Consider the following 18,629-nt stretch of genomic DNA (forward strand, 5'->3'; position numbering starts at 1 on the left):
ATAGGTATTCCCTAGAAAAAGTCCCTAGACACGTGGCATTTTCTACTTCAGTAGCACAAGAAAATGCAGCAGAATCAACACTAGCCACTGCCTCTCAAGTAAGTCCACTCCTTGAAGTCAGTCAATATTATCAGATCAGAATGGAATGTTTACCTCCTCCTACCTAAGTTACCTAAATCCAGGATGATGCCATTTTCTACATTTGAATACCCATATTTGCAGGAACGCTCTAGTCAGCTAATTTGGAGGGGAAAAAAAATCAATAACAAGACAAATTATTTAATACAAAAGCCTAGGTAAAATAATTTTAGTACCAGATAATTCTGGATTAAAAAGGGTATTCATTGGGATGAATTCTCAAAAGACAAAAAACTAATTTATATGGGCAATTCAAGACATATCTTGAGGTTCTCCCAAAATTCTAGTTCATTGTAAAAACAAGGTAAATCATGTCTTGACAAAATCTGCGAAGAGGAAAAGATAGTAAAGTGTTAGCTTCTCTCCATCAGGATTAACTGATGATCAGTGTGATCTGCAAGCTAGATAAATTGGTTCCAGCCTTACTCTGTCACCAACTCACTATTAGATAAGGCACACTAATCTCATCTACAGATATGACCAGTGAGAACAGCTCTCATGGAATAACTCCTCAAATAGATAATCTCATTTTGAATTAAACCACCTTGATAATCTTAAGTGATACTGAAAGCAGGATCTGTTACACTCAAACTCAGCTGCATTAGAGACAGTATACCAAAAAATCTCAAATTTTATGAATAGCATGCCAAGTTCCAAACAGTATTAAACCCCCAAAGTTACCTTTGTGATGTAGAATTTTTTCAGTCCATCCAAAAATGATGTAAAAATGGAAGCAACTTGTGGTTTAAGAGCATGACCTTTGGCAAAAAGTGGAAAAGGGTACGTTAGGCAAAAAGTACTCTTAAAATTCCTACTTCAATGGGCAAATAAAATATAGCTTAGTAGTCAAAGTTGCAAGAATCACTTGGAGCACTTTGATTATCATAAAGAGACTTCACTCTACTCATTTAGAAGATGATTTAAGAAAAGGTTTTCATTAATTTTTTTTTTAAAGGCATACATACAACTGCGCACAAATACTTCATTTGACACTTTAATTAAGGCTGCCCTAGTTTAGACCTTCACAAGTATGTGGCATATGGAAAATTTAAAAGAGCACTTCATTAGTTTTTAACACTACAAAACCTGAGCAAAATCAGTGACCTTTTTTAAAGTTATGCCAAAACCACTGAAACCAATAGCCCAAAATGGTACAAGTTAGGAGTTAAGCAATTTTTTCTGTAACGGTTGTGTCACTTGTGCAAAATTTTCTACATAAAGCTATAATTGCTTCCTTAATCACATACAGGGAACTAAAATTACCAGGATATATAAATGGTGTCTTGGAGTCTGTTAAATTAACATCTCTGCCTCAGGACTGGGTTTAATTGAGATGAAAGCCTTTTACTGTTTGTTCCATTGTTTTTAGTCACAAGCAACTTCTGAATTCCCATTACTGCTTCACTTTAACAGTCTTGCATCTGGCCTACATGCTGTGAGCCCAATTCATAAAAAAGTTATGCACCATTTACATGATACTTCCTTCTAAAATACTTCACAAAGTATTTCCTCCTGAATAAAGCATGAGCTTCTGCAATTGATTACTCTCCCTGCAGATATGAACAAACCCCAAGGAGTACACCTCCAAGCACACTTAAGCAAGCACACAAAAAAAGCACCGGATAGCAGAAGAACACGAATTTATTAAACTATAATCCGTAAAAACTACTGAATTTAAGCCCACTTAATAACAACTACAAGAAAAATCTGTATTGACACAGCTGAAACTATGTTTTGCGGGTGACCATACAAGCTGCAACCTCAGATCAAAGCTAAAAAGTAGAAGAATGATTTATTCAGTGTTGGGTTTAAAGCTTGTAAGTGGTCAAACTTCTTCCCAATTAAAAAGAAAGAAAAATGCATCCGCTTTCTGTTGTACATGTTAGAGAAACAGTATAACACAATAGTGACCAAAGCAAGCAGCAAGGCTTGCTGGGCTCTCGGGTCTCACAAACTCTGATTTCCTTGGTTTGAAAAACAAAGTTCAACTTTGTCAACACCATCATATTAATGTCATTTGAAGTCAAGATTCATCACTGAGGCTTCTGTCCAAAAGAAGTTTCAGAAATTCTGACTTGTTCAAGGGATATTAAAATAGAGGTTTTCAAGGTCAGTCACACTGTACATTTTCATCTTCTGGTTACAATCAAAACAGCATGGTCTCAGCAAGACCTTCAAGTTCTGTAAACTATTAGCTTTTGGGTAGTGGAACTTTAGGTTCTCCTCGAGAGTGTCTTGAGCCAGAAGACATCTTTTGCCAAATTTCCTACAGTTTAAAATTACAGCTTTCCTTAAGAATTGCTCAAAAATGATTGCTCTGCATGTCTGACATTGTCCTATTTAGGTATTTGAACTAGTCAAAATTTCACAAAATTTGTGTTCAGTAACCTTCTAGTAGCTTCATTGACTTTCTATAATTAAAGCCTACAGCTTAGTTCTAACTGCATACACTTATGACATTTACTACACCTGAGCTTCTTTTAAAAATAGACGGCTCACTTTTGACGTCATTGCCCCTCTCCCACCCAAACAATAATTGCCACATCAGAATATTTTCAAAAAAACTCCTACTTCTAAGGAATTTATATACCACTTGTGATGCTTTTATGAAATTTAAAGGAAGCAACCAACTTCCCTTCAAAGTAAGGTGCCTGCGTTCTGATTTTTTTTCCACAACCGACTTCTCATTAGTACTCTTAGCAAGAAAATGTTTCAAGTACTACATTGCAAAACTATCATCTCTGCTCCTTTACAGCACAATAGAGGAAGTGCCTCCAGAATTTCAAACACTCCAGTAGACTACATGCCAAGAATGAAAAGGTAGCAAAAAAATCACATGTATTTATATGCAGAGCATGGCTCTTTACTGACTGTTGTAGTTGATGCTGTTTCCCCAGAGACAAAGACAGGCTTCTGTTTCTGAAAGTACACATTATGGCACTAGCTGGAGTTTGAACTTCAGTTCATTGCCCTCTTCGTCTAGTTTTGAGCAAAAGAATTACCACCCAAACCAGACTTAAGCTACTAAAAATCAAGACCTTTGGAAACAGATATTAGTCCAAGAAGATCTACATACTTACCAAACTGAAACTGTGCATTGTCAACAAGGCGAATTGATGCAGGAGCACATCTCTTGAGGACAAAGTTAGGGGAATGAGAGAGAGGAAAAATAAAAATATTACATACACAGTTTTGCTGAAATTCATGACAATCAAATTTTCATTGAAAAATAGCACACAAGAAAGCACACTTTGATACCAGAGACCTATGGCCATCATCATCATCATTGAAAAGGGGTGACAATAAGCTTGTTTTCACTTGAATAGCAACATCTATTAGGTATATCTAGGTATAATGCATTGAGAATTTTCAGTTTAACCTCAAGCCAACATAGGATTAAGTCCAAACATCTTTGACCTTCAAGTATTGACTGTTTTTCTAAATTGCCATACGCACTAAAGATACCATACTCTATTAGAATATCAAGCTTAGGTTGCTATGTAATCAAGTATAAACATATATTACAAATCCATTGAAAGTCTAATTGTTGTGGGTTAACCCTGGCAGGCAGCTAAGCACTACACAGCTGCTCACTCACTCCCCCACAGTGGGACAGGGGAGAAAAATCAGAAGGGCAAAAGTGGGAAAACTCATGGGTTGAGATAAAGACGGCTTGATAAGCAAAATGGGGAAAAAAACCAACACCAAAAAGCGATGCAAAAAGCAATCAACTACCACCAACTGACCAATATCCAGGTAGGCCTCAGGCAATGACAACCCCTGAAAAACTCCCCCCCTCCAGTTTTATTTCTGGCTATGATGTTATATGGTATGGAATATCTCTTTGGTCAATTTGTGTCAGCTGTCCCAACTGCATTCCCTCCTAGCCTCTCATCTGCTCCCAATCTACTTGCTGGTTGGAGGAGAGCAAGAAACAAAGCCTTGACACTGTGTACACACTGTTCAGCAATAGCTATAACACTGGTGTGTTAACATTGTTTTCTCACAAATACAAAACATAACACCACACCACATGGGCTGCTATGAAGAAAATAAACATCCCAGCCAGACCCAGTACACTAGTGTTCTGCCATCAGACTGCAATTAAAATCCGTATCTGCATCCAATCTTGATTCTGCACTGTACAGAAGTTTGAAAACCAGTAAGAACAGCTGCCTTCAATTAGGAAAGCTTCTGGTCATACACATGCCTACACTGTGTAATCTGTGATGGCCATGTCCAGTCATACTGAAACATATGGCCAGAGGAATATGACAAAGCCTGAATTTTAGGCTAGTCTTCATCATATGGATACGGAAGTACTCCTCTATCACTTGGTTGGACATGTGCGACCAAATGTATATTAATGATATGATGGAGGGTGAACAATAGGAAGGATGAACATGAACTACAATAGCTCACCAGGCAGGTTGACAGAAGAAAGCTGGATGAGTGGTTTTAAATGAGACCAATCCACCCACAACCTGCAGGCCGGTTATTCTTACATTAAAGTAGACCAATACAGACAAGAAACAGCTTTTCCAGATAGCAATCATTGTAATTACTACCAAGATTGATGCAAGGGGCAAAAGAAGAGAGGAATAAGTAGTTCAGGCTCAAGTAAGCAGTGAAACAGCAGCAGCAACAGAAGCTTAGAAATGGAGCCACAGTAAATGGCTAATAGTCCCTTTTTTTTCCTTTTCTAACTAAGGCCATAGCTAGGGAAAAGACACTAGTTCCTTAATTGACTTAAAATGTTGATCAGCCATATGATTAAGCATTCCCAAACAGTCTGTTTAGGTACCTTTAACAGGAAGAACAAGCACTAGCAGTAGAAGCACTGGCAGTAGGACTGGCAAGTGCTGCTGACTAGCATATACATGTCATTCACACACACCAGTTTGAACATCTGGCTTGGAACATTAAGTCATTAATTAGACCAATCACTTGAAAAAATGTAAAGCTGTGTTTAGTTTGGCATTAATTAAAACATTTCTGAAATTACTTCCCCAACTCAGGGTATATTCCACCATTCGTAGAAATGACTTGATATGTTTTGCACAGAGCAAAGAAAAGTTAGACTAAGACAGTGACAAAAGTGGCTAGCCAGTGTAAGATTTGCTTGGAAGCACAGCCATGAGGAAAAGCATTATGCAATTTGGATACCCACATCTGAGTTTTGCTACCTGAAACCATCTGACCACACTATTCAGAAGGCTGTTTAAATACTACAGTGTAAACACAATTCCACCTCAAAATATCCAGCTCACCTGAACATGTCACTGTGCTTCAAGAAGTGTTTTCTAAACACAGGCCATATCCTCCCATTGCATGACTTTTGTTCCTTTGTCACTTCAAAACCATAAACTTAACTGCCTTTTACTTGCATGCTACAAATTAATTCCTTTAAATACTGGTCCCTTTTACATAGTCCTGAATTAATCTGAGGATAAAGCTCTCTGTTGAAGGAGATGCAAAGCTGAATTTTCTGTGCTGAGATATGCAAATAACTCCCACTGAAAAAAAGCCATTAAAAGACACATCCACAATTTGGCTCAGAATATCAAGCAAATTCAGAACATGCTCAATCCTCAATTGCGTAATTTCCAAAAGCCTCATGGACTATATATACTTACGAGGTTCATATTATCTCAAATCCTTTTATCAATTGCCAGAAATACTAGAGCATCCCTAGTGCTAGAATCTATGTTCTTGAAGGAAGTCAACATCCAGCTTTTCTTTACCTGCTTTGCCACTTCCCTTAAGCAGGCCACCCCTCGCTCAAAATTGGGGAAGACCACAGAGCCATACTTCTGGTATTCAGGGACTGGGCGAATCTTTATCGTAACTTCAGTAACCACTCCAAGAGTTCCTTCAGGAAAAAAGAGAAACTGAGTAGTGTTGCAAGATATACTTCTTGCAAGTTACCCAGCTTAACTGTTTACCAGGATATAGTAAGTTAACGTAAGTCAGAAGTCCCACAAATTCAGTATTGCAGTAGTAGGTGATTTGTTCCTTACTATTTACATGGTGAATTCTTACAAGATATCCTCTAAATCATGATGTTTGTTACTAGACTTGTAGGCTAACTCCATAGATCTGTTTTAAGCACTGTTCAGAGTTGCTGAACTTCACAGTCCTAATTAAGGTCTCAATGTATTATCCCAACACAAGAAATTCATGCCTGCATAATGCCACTCAGACACACTGTGAGCCACAGCATTAAAGATGTTCAAATCATCAAGCCATTACAGAAGCTGCATTAAGATGCAGTTATGTGAAATTACTGCGTTTATACCTTCAGATCCCATAATGAAGTGATGGATATCAGGTCCTGTTGACATGCGAGGTACTTGACAGTTTTTTTCTACTATTCCTCTTGGAGTTACCATTTTTATATGAATCACCTGTTTAAACAATATGCAATGACTATAAATACTAGCATTAAGCACAGATTTTTTTTGTATGATATTTATTTTCTACAAAATGTATATTAAGCTTGATACAGTTCAGCTTTGTAGACTTTAGACATTCTGTAGGCAGCCCCAAGAACATTTGGGATAACCTGAAGACTGTTACCAACAATTATTTCTAACACAGCATAGTTTGCCCACACAACAGATTGTTTCCAGTTCTATGCCAAATCTAATCAGCTGTTGGCTACATGCATGCAATACCAGTTAAAACTGTTTTCTCAGTGTAGACAGTACTTTATGAATACTAGGATTTTAATCCAGATCATACATAGTACTTCATAGGAAAAAAGTGAGGGTTTAAATTTTGCTTTAGAACTGCTGCTTGACAAAGTGAATATAATTCAGTCATTGGTTGCTACAGAAATGTTTCTCTTCAGAGGAAAGACAGAAGTAAGCTTTGTGAAATAGATTATTAGTATTAAATCTGCCATAAGACTAATACATATGTAAGGCTAGAAGGTTGGTTTTTAAACAATTTTTTCAGTGTTATTGCTTCCAGCTTTATTCATGTACATGCAATACAGAGACCAGATTTATTTTTTTTTAATCCTTTATTCAATTATTTTATACTAAGGAAGGGTAGGTTTTGTTTTGTTGGGGTTTTTGGGTTTGTTTTTTTAGTGAAGCCTTTAAGTGAAGCAAAATTACTGAATTTCAACTGATGGCTTTAAAACTTTCAAGCACAGGTAGCTAAGTAATTTTCACCCTGCTCTGAGTTGTTCAAGAATTTCATTATATGCATTTTACAAACTGTTGATTCTGCAATAAGTGGATTTTAGGCAGCTTATATAACACACCATTTCTAGATATAACATTTCCTCAGAAGGTAAACGCTTCCCTGAAGCTTTCTCACTAGGCTATTTTGAAACTCATGAACTGTTCCAAATCAATTTTTAATCCTATTTCCTCCTAATGAAAATTTCAGAAGCTGTTTTAGCCTGAAGTTATGCTTCCCTGATAGAAAGGCATTCTGCTTCACATCTCCCAGTACAAGCAAAACTGTACCGTTCAGTAACACTTCAGGCAGTAGGAGAGACAACACTTTGGAAGTGCTGGTAGTTTTAGTTCAGCCAGGCCTACCAAATAAAAACTGTGTAGTTCCTGCCAAGCTCAGTCACTGACAGTAAAGTGTCTCATCTGTACACAGAACAAACATATCTGAACTATGAGCTGACAAATAAGCCTGAGGTGATGGGGATACATTACCTAAAGTGTGCTGCAGGAAAGAAGGAAAACACCCACATGTGTGGAAGGGCTATTCTACAAACTGTGACAGAAAGCTGGACGTTTGAAGCAAAAAGGCAGGCAAAATCTGAACAGTGATGATTTAACTTCACTATATCAATGTATTTGTTATAACAGAAAAGGTAGATTTCCAAATCAAAAAATATGCTTTAGAAAACAGATTACTTAGGTTAATATAAAAATGAACCATTTTAATGCTTAAAACAGATTCAAGAGTAGAATACTGCCATTCCCAGTCCATTGCTTCCTTCCTCACGGTTCCTACAGACCTTGTGGTGGCATTAGATTTCACCAGTGTGCACCCACACGGTCAATTAGATCAGCCTACTGATTTGAAAAAAACTACTAGCCTAGGAGGAGGTAGGAAGGTGGAAAGGAAGGTGGAAAGAGCTAGCTTGCTGTCAGAGTTAGATGATCCAACTAGACAACTTCAGGAACACACAACAGGTAGGAGAGAACATGGACCTTTTGGAATCACCCTAAAAGTTTGACAGGATTATTACACTGGATTAATAGAGAGCACAAAACAGTGGGAGAAAGCACCAGAGTCAGGACAGGGTGACAATTCCTTAAGCTAGCCAGTGAGTACCAATTTTAGATCAGTCATAAGGATTATCAGTACTAATACCAAAAGCAAGCAAACAAGCATTTCAGTCAAGATTTGATGCCAAAATTGTATCACTTGAGAACTGCAATTTACTATCCCTTTTCCCTCTCATTGTGAGTCATTGTAAAGGATAAACCTCCAAACAGAATAATTCATTAGAAAAAGTATTAGAACTATTTACCAGATCTTCAATGTTTCCATAGATGTTTTTTTTCATGCCTGATGCTCGTGTTGCTACCCATCCTCCTAGTGAACTGAACTCCATGGAGTCTGGTTCATGGCCTGTACAGAAGCCACTTTCAGCAAGCTAAAGGAAGAAAAATACACATTCTACAGAGCCTGCATTTGCTTAGTACTCCAAACTTCAATATCTAGGTGTTGGGGTTTTTTTAAATATAAGTACCCTGACCACACCCATTTATTGAGGCACAAGTTTTGTCTTTGGTATATAAATAAAATGCAAATTGATTCTGCTTCTACTGTGCATATGCTGTGCTATGTATCAACCTATAATACTCCTCCCCCCCATTTTAAAACTAAGACCTCTATTGTTCATAAGAAAGCGCAAATTCAAATACATGTGAGGAAAAAATAAGTAAGTAACTGCCAACTTTGCACAAATGCTGCCAATATATAAGGCACTTAATCTCTTGTTCTTTCTATTCTAATGTGATATGTAGCAGGTCTACAGAAAATGTGAGCAAATTGCCTGTACTTAATTCTCTCAAGGAGTGATGTGTTTTAATATACAGCCATCTGGTTGAGCTTCCTGTATGCAACACTGTCAACTATTTGTGATGCAGATCACACATTCCTGTACATTAAGTAGTCACTTGTTTCTCATTTTTCTGTATTAGCTTGGCTTTACCATCTGCACAGCACCTGAGGTTGATTGGATGCCCTCAGAATTGCAACACCAAAGCTGTTGGACAGGAAGAATTAAGGACCCAACAGTCTCACATTAAGTGATAACTGTGTTAGTGCATTTGAGATGATCAATTTGCACTGACCAACTGATAATAATCCAGTTGGACATAGGTATTTAAGTATGCCACATAATGTGGATCATTAACTATGTTCTGTTGTACAAAGTAGTTCTAACTTAAATGATTGAAAGTCACTTCTATATAATGTCTGTGGTGATACATCTAGCTCACTGTCCTCTCTCATACCAGAGGAGCTTGTGGCTTCATATGCTTACTGGTCATATATTAGGAAGTGTTGGAGCCTGCACCTTCCTCATTCCCCAAGAGGACAAGAAATTTGCTTCAGTCACAACTTACCAAGTTCTACAAGTTGTATAAACACAAGCACAGCAGAAGACCATGCTTCTGAAAATTTGTAACTGACTGTGCATGTACAAAGCACTTGAACTCCTTGAATCCTGTTGTATGAACAGCATGTGCTAAGAGCACTTACAGGACAGGTGAGAGATTATGCTATGGACTTGGCAGATGCAAGAGACAGCCTCATCCAGAAAATATGAATATGTATTGGCTTTTCCTATAGAATCACAATCTGATTGATAATACTTATTACAAAAAACAATATCAAATATTGTTCTATCTTCATTATCCTTTTGTCACCTTTAGTCCTCATCTGTCAGCTATTATTCCATATTCTGTTCTGAAAAAAACAAGTAACCTGAGGCTTTCCTACCGAGCCCACTAATATCTGGAGTTCTCACCCCACAGAAAATAGTGTCTTAAATCACAGTAGAGTCACTAGCCAAGATAGACAAATGTGTGAAGTGTACATTGGCTTTGAATGCCCCATTATAGCACTTATAGCCTAACTTTCGTCAAATACCAGGTTTTCCAAATCTATTATTTGTTTAGAATTCAGCTCTTGATTTTAGTTACTGTTACAAGGTTCACAGTATCTGTAAATGAAGAAACACAGTAAAGGCACCAAACCCCTTCACTGCAGAGTAACTGCTAGATAACACTGGTAAAGTCTCTTAAGGCAACAGAAGTTGGATTAGCCTCCAATCCAAAGCTTATTTAATACTAGCAAGCTGCAAACCAAATGAAAAAGCCTTTCAAACAGTTTCTTCTTTGTACCGTCCAGATGTACATCTGCATTCTACCTGCACTTCAGTGGAAGTCTGCATTGGCATTAACTATAATAATAAATTATAGTTATGCTCAGATTGTACTACACAAAACAAGCACAACTTGGAGTTCTAGCTTTAATCACGTCCCATTTGCTAGTAATACTGGAATTCCAGTATATGTAATAAGAGTTTAAAATATATATACACAAACACTTTAAGTAGATGATCTAATTTTATATTCTTTACACATTGAACGAATGGCACAGAAGTCCTCACATGCTCAGAGTCACTCCATATATTAAAACCTTTGTACAAATACAAGTTTATATTCAATATTGAACAAATTGACTACTAGTCCTCTTTTCATAGAGAAAAACCTGACTGAAAAAACTTTTTTCATCAAAAATATTGAAAAATAATAACTGCAACAGTAGTATTTCAGCTCCTAAGAGCTATAAGCAGCGAGGGAATACAGTCCCTTACTCTAGATGAAAGGAAAAGTTGTGGCATTTAAAGGATAGATAGTAGTGAAATAAGCTACTACCCTAGAAAAATGTTATTTAAATGCAGAGCATATTCTTTTTGCATTTTAATTCCAAGCTTGAAAGAAACAGACTGGAAAGGTTAAAATATTACATCAAATTATAAAACGGAAAATAAGAGGCAGGAAAGGCTATCTTTCCCCATCACAAACAGCTCTGTTAGTCAAGTATGACACGTTTTCTTCTAAAAAGTGATCCAGAAAAAAAAAAACATTCAAAAACCCCTTCAAATCCCTGCATATTTGTAAAGTGCATTTAGGCACTAAGAAAAGTTTAGACAATATTTAGCTATCAAACAAGTCAAGTCCTAGAATATTTTTTTTTAAATAAGCAGAACTGCACATCCTGAAGAATAGTAAAAAACATCCACAACTTGCTTGATTATAGACGAGCACTGAGAAAGACCCTGAGAGTGCTGTGGCTCATCTGATAAACTGCAATTAAGAGCCACTAGAGGTCACTTAGACATGAAGGTGATCTAATCTTCCACTGGACTCTTGGTTTGGGCAACTCTCCATCCTTTCTGCTACTCTCCTGTAGCTAGCCTTAAGAAGCAGCAACAACAGCAAATCTGTTACATACTCTAACCTGAGAAAACTACCTCTGGCCAAAATGACTAAAACATGCATCACAAAATGACAATTTCAACTTTCCTTGAGTTTTGGTAACAAGTGTCACACCTTGCAACCACAAGGGCGCATCTAAGGTCTGAAACAAAGTATAGCATTACATCCTATGAATTGTCAACTTATTACTGTAATCAAATTTTATGGCTAGAGCTAAAAAGAAAAGATTTTAAAACGTTAATCAAATACAGCATTCAATGTGATATGGTTCATAGCCATGCATATAATGCTTACCACACGAGTCTGCATGAAAACACACAAGAATTAAGCTAGAATTCAGTTATTTAGACAAGACATGAGGAACAGCTAAGAAAAATATGGAGCAATACTAGATGCTTGACAAGTTAAACATACCTGTTTTTCCAGATCTTGTCCAACAATGCCAGCTTCCACACAAGCTGTTAAGTTTTTCTCATCTATCCAGAGAATCCGATTCTGTTGAAAAGCCAATCAAAACTAAGAATGTGTTAAAGATTTTCATTTATTTCCTTCCCTAATGTTATAGGATCAACATGCTTGGTCATACAGTTTACTATTAATACAACTCCAGTTATTACAGCAGTGGAACCTGAGCCCCCTTACTCCCTCAAACAGCTACACAACAGGTTACAATTTATGAAGTCAACCACTATAAAAGAATACATATTGTTAGTCAATTTATACTAGGAATGTTTACAGAAGAAAATGCAGAAGAGCCAGAAAGAATTAAGTAAAAACTCTTAGAGAAGTTAAGCAATAACAGTGATTTTCAAAATTAACATACTTCAAGGTGCGTGAATCTGACTATCTGGATATTAAGTATCCACCAAGAAAAGTATTCTTAAACATGCTCCATGGGTTAAATAGACTGCACTCAGTTATTCCAGTTCAGCTCTTGGATTTTGACACAGTAAGCTAGAAGCAAGATATACTACAGGATGTCAGAGTATGTATGTACTTCAGAAATTTAAGATACTTGGAAGGATTGTATCATTTTATCTAATGGGACTCACTGTCCCATCAGTATATTCTACTAAACAGAAAAAGTAGTAAACACTACAAGTTACATGGTACGCTAAGCACTTTTATCAATAAGGACAATCCACATGAAGGAGAAACTTAACAAATATGGGGTTAGCTTTGTTTATAGTAAGGACACCACAGAAGCTTTCACCTTCCACTTTCCATTCTTAAGTACAATTCTGGTATACTTCTATACAACAGTAATACACAAAATTATAGAAGGAGAACAGCTCTAACTTCCTTTTGCCTTGATTTTTTTCAAATGACAAATGTGGACATCTTGTAGTCCAACTTAAACTATGCTTTAAAGTAATGGTCTCCCTTCACAATACCTGGGCTAATTAATTATTCAAAGCCAGCTATTTCAGCTCCTTTCAGACACCTTCAGTTTCAAAATAAACTGCTTAACTGATCTAAGATGCTTATGTAAATCAGTTTTTATGCAATATACCCTACATACAAAATTAAGATACCCATTAAGTGTCTATTAAAATAGTAAAGCTTAGCCAATCATAACTACTCTGAGACTCCCAGGTTTTAACTCTGACAATGCTTCTTTTCACTTAATTTCCTTATTTTCCCTCCTCATTAAGGATTACAAGAATTGGCTGGCAGAGTCATCCAAGACATAGGAAAAGTGGTCTATTTTCTGATTTGCTGTATACTTAAATAGCTAGCTGACACAAAAGCATGATTATAAGTTAACCACATTCCTTTCCCACCTCCAAACCAGAGAGAAGTCAAAGCTGCAGGCTATGAATCAATAAGTTCAAATTAAGGCCTGAGTCAGTATTGTACTCTTTGGAGTTCACTCCATACAGACACCTGAAGAGCTTCCTTCAATACACAATTTACACCTTTGCAGAAAAGATCACTTTGTAGCCAGACACACTGAGAAATAAGTTTAACTCAAGCACCACTGAGGAGAGAAAATGAGAGCCAAAACCCAGGTTTTATGTTCAAGGCTAAAGGAGTTAATAAGCTGAGCAGGCACTCAGAGGCAGTAGAATCTTACATCAGAGCTGTTTCTGAAGCATCTTATTACCACATAGTCATAAAACTATCGTTTTGAAAGTATAAAGCTCCTTCATAATGGAAAGAAAAACTAGCACTAAGTTTACAGAATTCCATTTCTAGACTGCCACAAAGCTATGAACTTCACATTCTCAAGATGCTATCTACACAAAAATCTAGGGTTTTTTTTTGTTTAAAGTCAATCCTTCAAGTTGATTTATAGTCATTGGGTCACCTTACCAACCTTTGCTTTAAGTATTTTTAAGTCTGCAAGAACTAGTGAAATTTGCAATAACAAATAACTTCCTCCTAGCCTTTCATTTAACCTCAGATACAAGTTCCAATATAGAAGAATAGTAGCGTCCTCCAATTTTCACTTAAAGCTGCTATAAGGCAGCTTAACAGTGATTTTTTTTCTTATCAAATACATACAGGTCACATGAAGTAATACAGGGCTAACATCAGCCAAATACCACTTAAACTGAAGGAGTACCAATTTAATCATGCATGGTACAGATGAATACTTCCATACTTACTTTATTCTTGCAAAGAGAGAAATATTCTCTAGCGATCACCATTCAAAGTAACCTTAGGATAATTAAAAATTTAAAAATTGAGAGACATACCATTTGTGATGTATCCAGCGAGACAATTGTTCTTTTTTCTTCTTCAGGACATTCAAGGGCACTAGAGACACTCGTCCCTCCTGCAAATATGGGAGTGACATTGTGATCATAAAACTCTCAGATAGCTTTTCTTCACATACCATCCCCCTCTTCCTCCTTTCTGATATTGAACTTAATGAAGTAAGATCACTGAAGTTAACTGTTGGAGGCTAGTGATTAGCCTTTTAAGGCTGTCCCTTCTCCCAAACCGGGTTTCACAAAGTCAAGGCAGCATTGGAGCTGACAATGCTTTAACAGCACTCTATAACAAACCATGAAATTCTGTGAGCATCTCAGCTGCTTCTGTTAAGTCCAGAATAGAGTTTTAACACAAGGAAGGATAAGAAATAACAAAGCCATCCAAGAAACAGAGATAGCTATGGTTTCTATATATTCTTTGGAGATCACTATGGAAGCCACCACACTTCTACCTAGAAAGTTGGCTGAAGAAGTCTACCTAATACAGGAATGCAATACTTATCTGAAAGCAAGAAAGAAACTGAAAGGGTATAACTATAAAAAAAAAAAAAAAAGGATAAAACCAAACAAACTTCTCTAGAGATTTCTAATGTATCTTTATAGGATGCCACAGAACAGCCTCCAAGGCTTCTCAAAGACTACAAAAGCCATAGGAAAAGAGAGACTAGGATGCTAAAAGAGATCCACAGCAAGCTACCAGAAGAACAACCAGTGGCAAGGACAGAGACAGTGCCAACTAATAAAATTCTCCAAGAGCAGTAGAGCCCATCACCTTTATTTCCAATGATAGGAAAGGTGGCATTTTCCCTAAATACCAACCCCATAGTAATAACTCCAGAAGTTGACTGCAGTTCAGTATAAACAGACTTGGAAAACAATCTGAAGATCTTTCTTTACCCTGGTCAGTGAACAAGAGAGAGTCAATATTGCTGCTTTCAGCTATACGAATTTATTAGTACCAAAGGTGACATGTAGCAGTCTTACAGCTCTCCAGACGTATCTTGCAAAGGTGAGAGCGGTTTAGGGAGAAACCCACTCCATTAGTTTGGTATTGTCTTCCAGTGACATGCTCATCTTCTCAAATAGTAAATGTCCTTCCTACAGGGGCTATACTCCTACAGCATAAGCAAGTACCAAGTAAAACACAGATTTAACCCACAGAACTAAGAGTTCTTGACAAAAAGCTTCTCACAGAATGAACTCATGAAAGTCAACATCCCATGTTCCCTGAGCACTAAGTCAGAACAAGGTAGCTCACTGCTCTACTTCAGCAGGCTTAGAGGAAAAAGCATCCATGATTAAAAACCTGAAGTCCTTTAGAAATTCTTTAGGCTGAGAAGGACAGATTATACAGGCCTTTACCTGTACTCTGTACCTGGAATGTTTCCTGAAAACCCTTGCCACAGGAGTCTCTACTCTAACTTTCAAACTGAACAATGTCTAAAAGCAAATTAGAATTACGGTTAACAATTTTGCAGTACAGCATCTGACCACAATCCTCCCCGGACCTACGAGCTTCAACAGTACAACAAAAACCACTAATTTATACATGTTTGTGGGAACAGAGCACAAGTAATGCATCCAAAACCATGATACTTCTAACATAGATATTTGAATCTCTCTACTTATTTCCTAGAAGACTTCCAAGGCAGAGATAGATTTCAGCTTCATGTAATCACTCCTCTTGCACATTCAATATTCAAGGTGTTGACATACTTTTAATGACTTGCACTAAATTTAATACAGCAGCTTTTAATACTGCAAGATTATAAAAAAATTAAGACCACACTTAAAATACTACTAAAAAATCTAACTATTGAATTATTGGTAAAATATATTACTAAGATCACATATTTAATTCAAGTAGAATACATTTTCACGAGTAATGTTAAACATTTTTGAGATTTCATAACACTTACCACCAAATGGTATTATGCAGAGATTGTGTTTGCAGGCTAATTCCACAATTTTAACTACGTCTTCATGGCAAACTAGAAAAGTCCAAACAGTTAAAAAACAGGATTTGTGCTTAGTGCTAAATATTGCAGTATGAATAAGCAGCAGCTCCTTTTCTGACACCAGCAAGGAAGACATTTCAAAGAGCTAGGCACTAAATAAAAGCTGGGCTCAGAAGTATCAGAGTTCCAGAGTAAAGTTTAGACCTGAAACAATTCTACATTTGAAGAACTAACTACGGCCTTAGTCTCCGGCTCTACTCATGGATTGAGGCCTCCTGCAAATTTTCAGGGCAAGATGGGCTACCAAACAGTTAATTAATCCAGGCATCTTGGAGAACAAATCAAGTTTAAGACTTTTATTGAAAATAAGCTGCCCAATTTCAGTGAGAAATGAGTCCATCCTGATTGCTGAACACCACATCTTTTTCTTCCTGACTGACATTCAGTTTCAAAAGTAGAGTTCCTGGTGAAGTTTATTTTGTTAGAATACATTCTGTATCTGGACAAAGAGGGAAGCAGAAATGTTTGTGCACAGGCAAGGAAAAGGATCAAAAAAAGAGATCAAATACAGTACAAACATGAGTTCGTGCAAACCGCAGAGAATGAGCAGGACTGAATAAACAGGCTTACGAACTCTGGCTACTTTGCTCTTGGCATACAGAGCAGCTTTAAACAAAGGTAGTCAATCATTTTATTTCAGTTGCTTTTGGAGCTGCACAAAATAAAGTTGTGGCAAGTGCTGTTTGTAGTCACCAGAGCTGTCATGTCAGTACCTGTCCTCAAGTAATGAGATGCATCTTATAGTGCCTCTTTTTTATGCTTCCCATATATGATCTTTCTCCCCTAAGTAAAGGAAGCAAAACTGAGCTAAGACTAAGTTCTTATCAGAAATTTTGGGATTTCTAATGCAGTGCAGCTATCAAAAGTAGAGAGAGTTATAAGAGGTAAAGAAAGAGTTGGTAAAGAGCACTTGGATCAAATGATTTTTTGGTTAGCTACTGAAGAACAGCACATGGAAAGTAGATCCTAGTGACCAAAGAAACATGACTCAAGTAGAAAAATCACACAAGTGTGCAAATAGTTGTATCAATTTAAGTATTTGTATCCTTCTACAAGATAGAAGCAAGCATATTTTCTGCTACATATTATCTACAACAGCATTAGTTATTACTCTAAAGTGGACCTAGCCTGTACTCAGATTGCACTGCTCTTCAAGTCAATGATCCTTTGTAAATTGTTCTGATAAAGTGTAACACCTGTAACTCCTAAGTACAGCATGTCATAAAACAGTTCTTTAATACAAGCATTTCACTACCCTTTTACCATCATGTACTCCTTTAAAAAGCAAGATTTACACTCCCATTTAGACAACTATTCTTGGTGAACACGCAAGTTCAAATTACACTGTGGTTACTTAGGTCATGAATTCAGCTGTCAACAGAAACTTCAGCTATATTTAATAAATTTGGCTTTCCCACAAAATGATGGGATTTCACAGGTATAACCTGCAATCCAGATGCTAAACAATCACCATTACCATTCATGAGAAAATTCCTTCAGTTTCTGTAAAGACAAGTGAAGTCAGTGAACCAAGAGACATCTCCCCCAAGACAAGAAAACACAGGAGTTTAGTAAACAATGGCCTCCCAAACAGAAGGGAGAATAAGACAATTAAAGCTTACCAGGCCATACAACTATATCAGGAATTCGCTTAAACATTCCTTCCCTGAGTACAAATATCTCATGTAGGCAGTGACCTGAAACACAAACAATAAGTTAACAAGTTCAAACAAGGAAGCATCAAAAGCAGCACAGTTACATAAATGAAGCTCTCTTACCATGAGCTCTGAATACCCTATCTTCTGCATCCTGCGAATATGATATTTTAGTGGCTCTAAGATCCTGAAGAAATTCTTCATTTACAATGGATGGAGGTACATCATTAACATTTAAGGATGCCTACAATACAAGAAGATAAGTTCATTAAAGGTATGTTCACTCTTATAGCATTTCTGTACAACAGAAATAATAAAAACAAGTTAACCTAACTGATAACCCAAACACAACTATTCAAGATCAGAAACACAGAAATCCTCTTCCTCATCTTCAGTCACTGATCCCACTTGTCCTACCTGGTACTCAGCTGACTAGATGCACACAAGAAGTTTTATTTCAGTAGCACACTCTTACCGGTTTTTCCTTCTGACAAATTTGGAGAAATGCACCAGCTTATGAATACATGCTGAACAAAATACCTTTTTAAAAACTTCCCAAGATCCAAGAAAAACAGCTGCCTGAACAGAACTAGACTCTCCTGTTGA

The 18,629-nt window shown here is 36.9% G+C and overlaps 1 protein-coding gene across 16 annotated transcripts in view; it reads right to left on the reverse strand.

Moving 5' to 3' along the window:
* AGPS (alkylglycerone phosphate synthase) overlaps positions 1–18,629 on the reverse strand; it is a 92,659-nt gene that overhangs the window by 20,982 nt on the left and 53,048 nt on the right. For 15 of the 16 annotated variants that reach the window (XM_010566096.1, XM_010566130.1, XM_010566088.1 and 12 more), the window contains 10 exons: positions 18,147–18,267; positions 17,991–18,065; positions 16,270–16,341; positions 14,333–14,412; positions 12,045–12,125; positions 8,648–8,773; positions 6,437–6,545; positions 5,883–6,010; positions 3,219–3,270; positions 820–896 (listed from right to left, as the gene is read on the reverse strand). In XM_010566096.1, coding sequence (XP_010564398.1) covers positions 820–896; positions 3,219–3,270; positions 5,883–6,010; positions 6,437–6,545; positions 8,648–8,773; positions 12,045–12,125; positions 14,333–14,412; positions 16,270–16,341; positions 17,991–18,065; positions 18,147–18,267 — 921 coding nt within the window. The remainder of the gene's footprint in view (positions 1–819; positions 897–3,218; positions 3,271–5,882; positions 6,011–6,436; positions 6,546–8,647; positions 8,774–12,044; positions 12,126–14,332; positions 14,413–16,269; positions 16,342–17,990; positions 18,066–18,146; positions 18,268–18,629) is intronic. The other variant, XM_010566112.1, reaches the window with a different exon arrangement.

Source organism: Haliaeetus leucocephalus, unplaced genomic scaffold, assembly GCF_000737465.1.
Source record: "Haliaeetus leucocephalus isolate CR32 unplaced genomic scaffold, Haliaeetus_leucocephalus-4.0 Scaffold1, whole genome shotgun sequence".
Taxonomy (NCBI): domain Eukaryota; kingdom Metazoa; phylum Chordata; class Aves; order Accipitriformes; family Accipitridae; genus Haliaeetus; species Haliaeetus leucocephalus.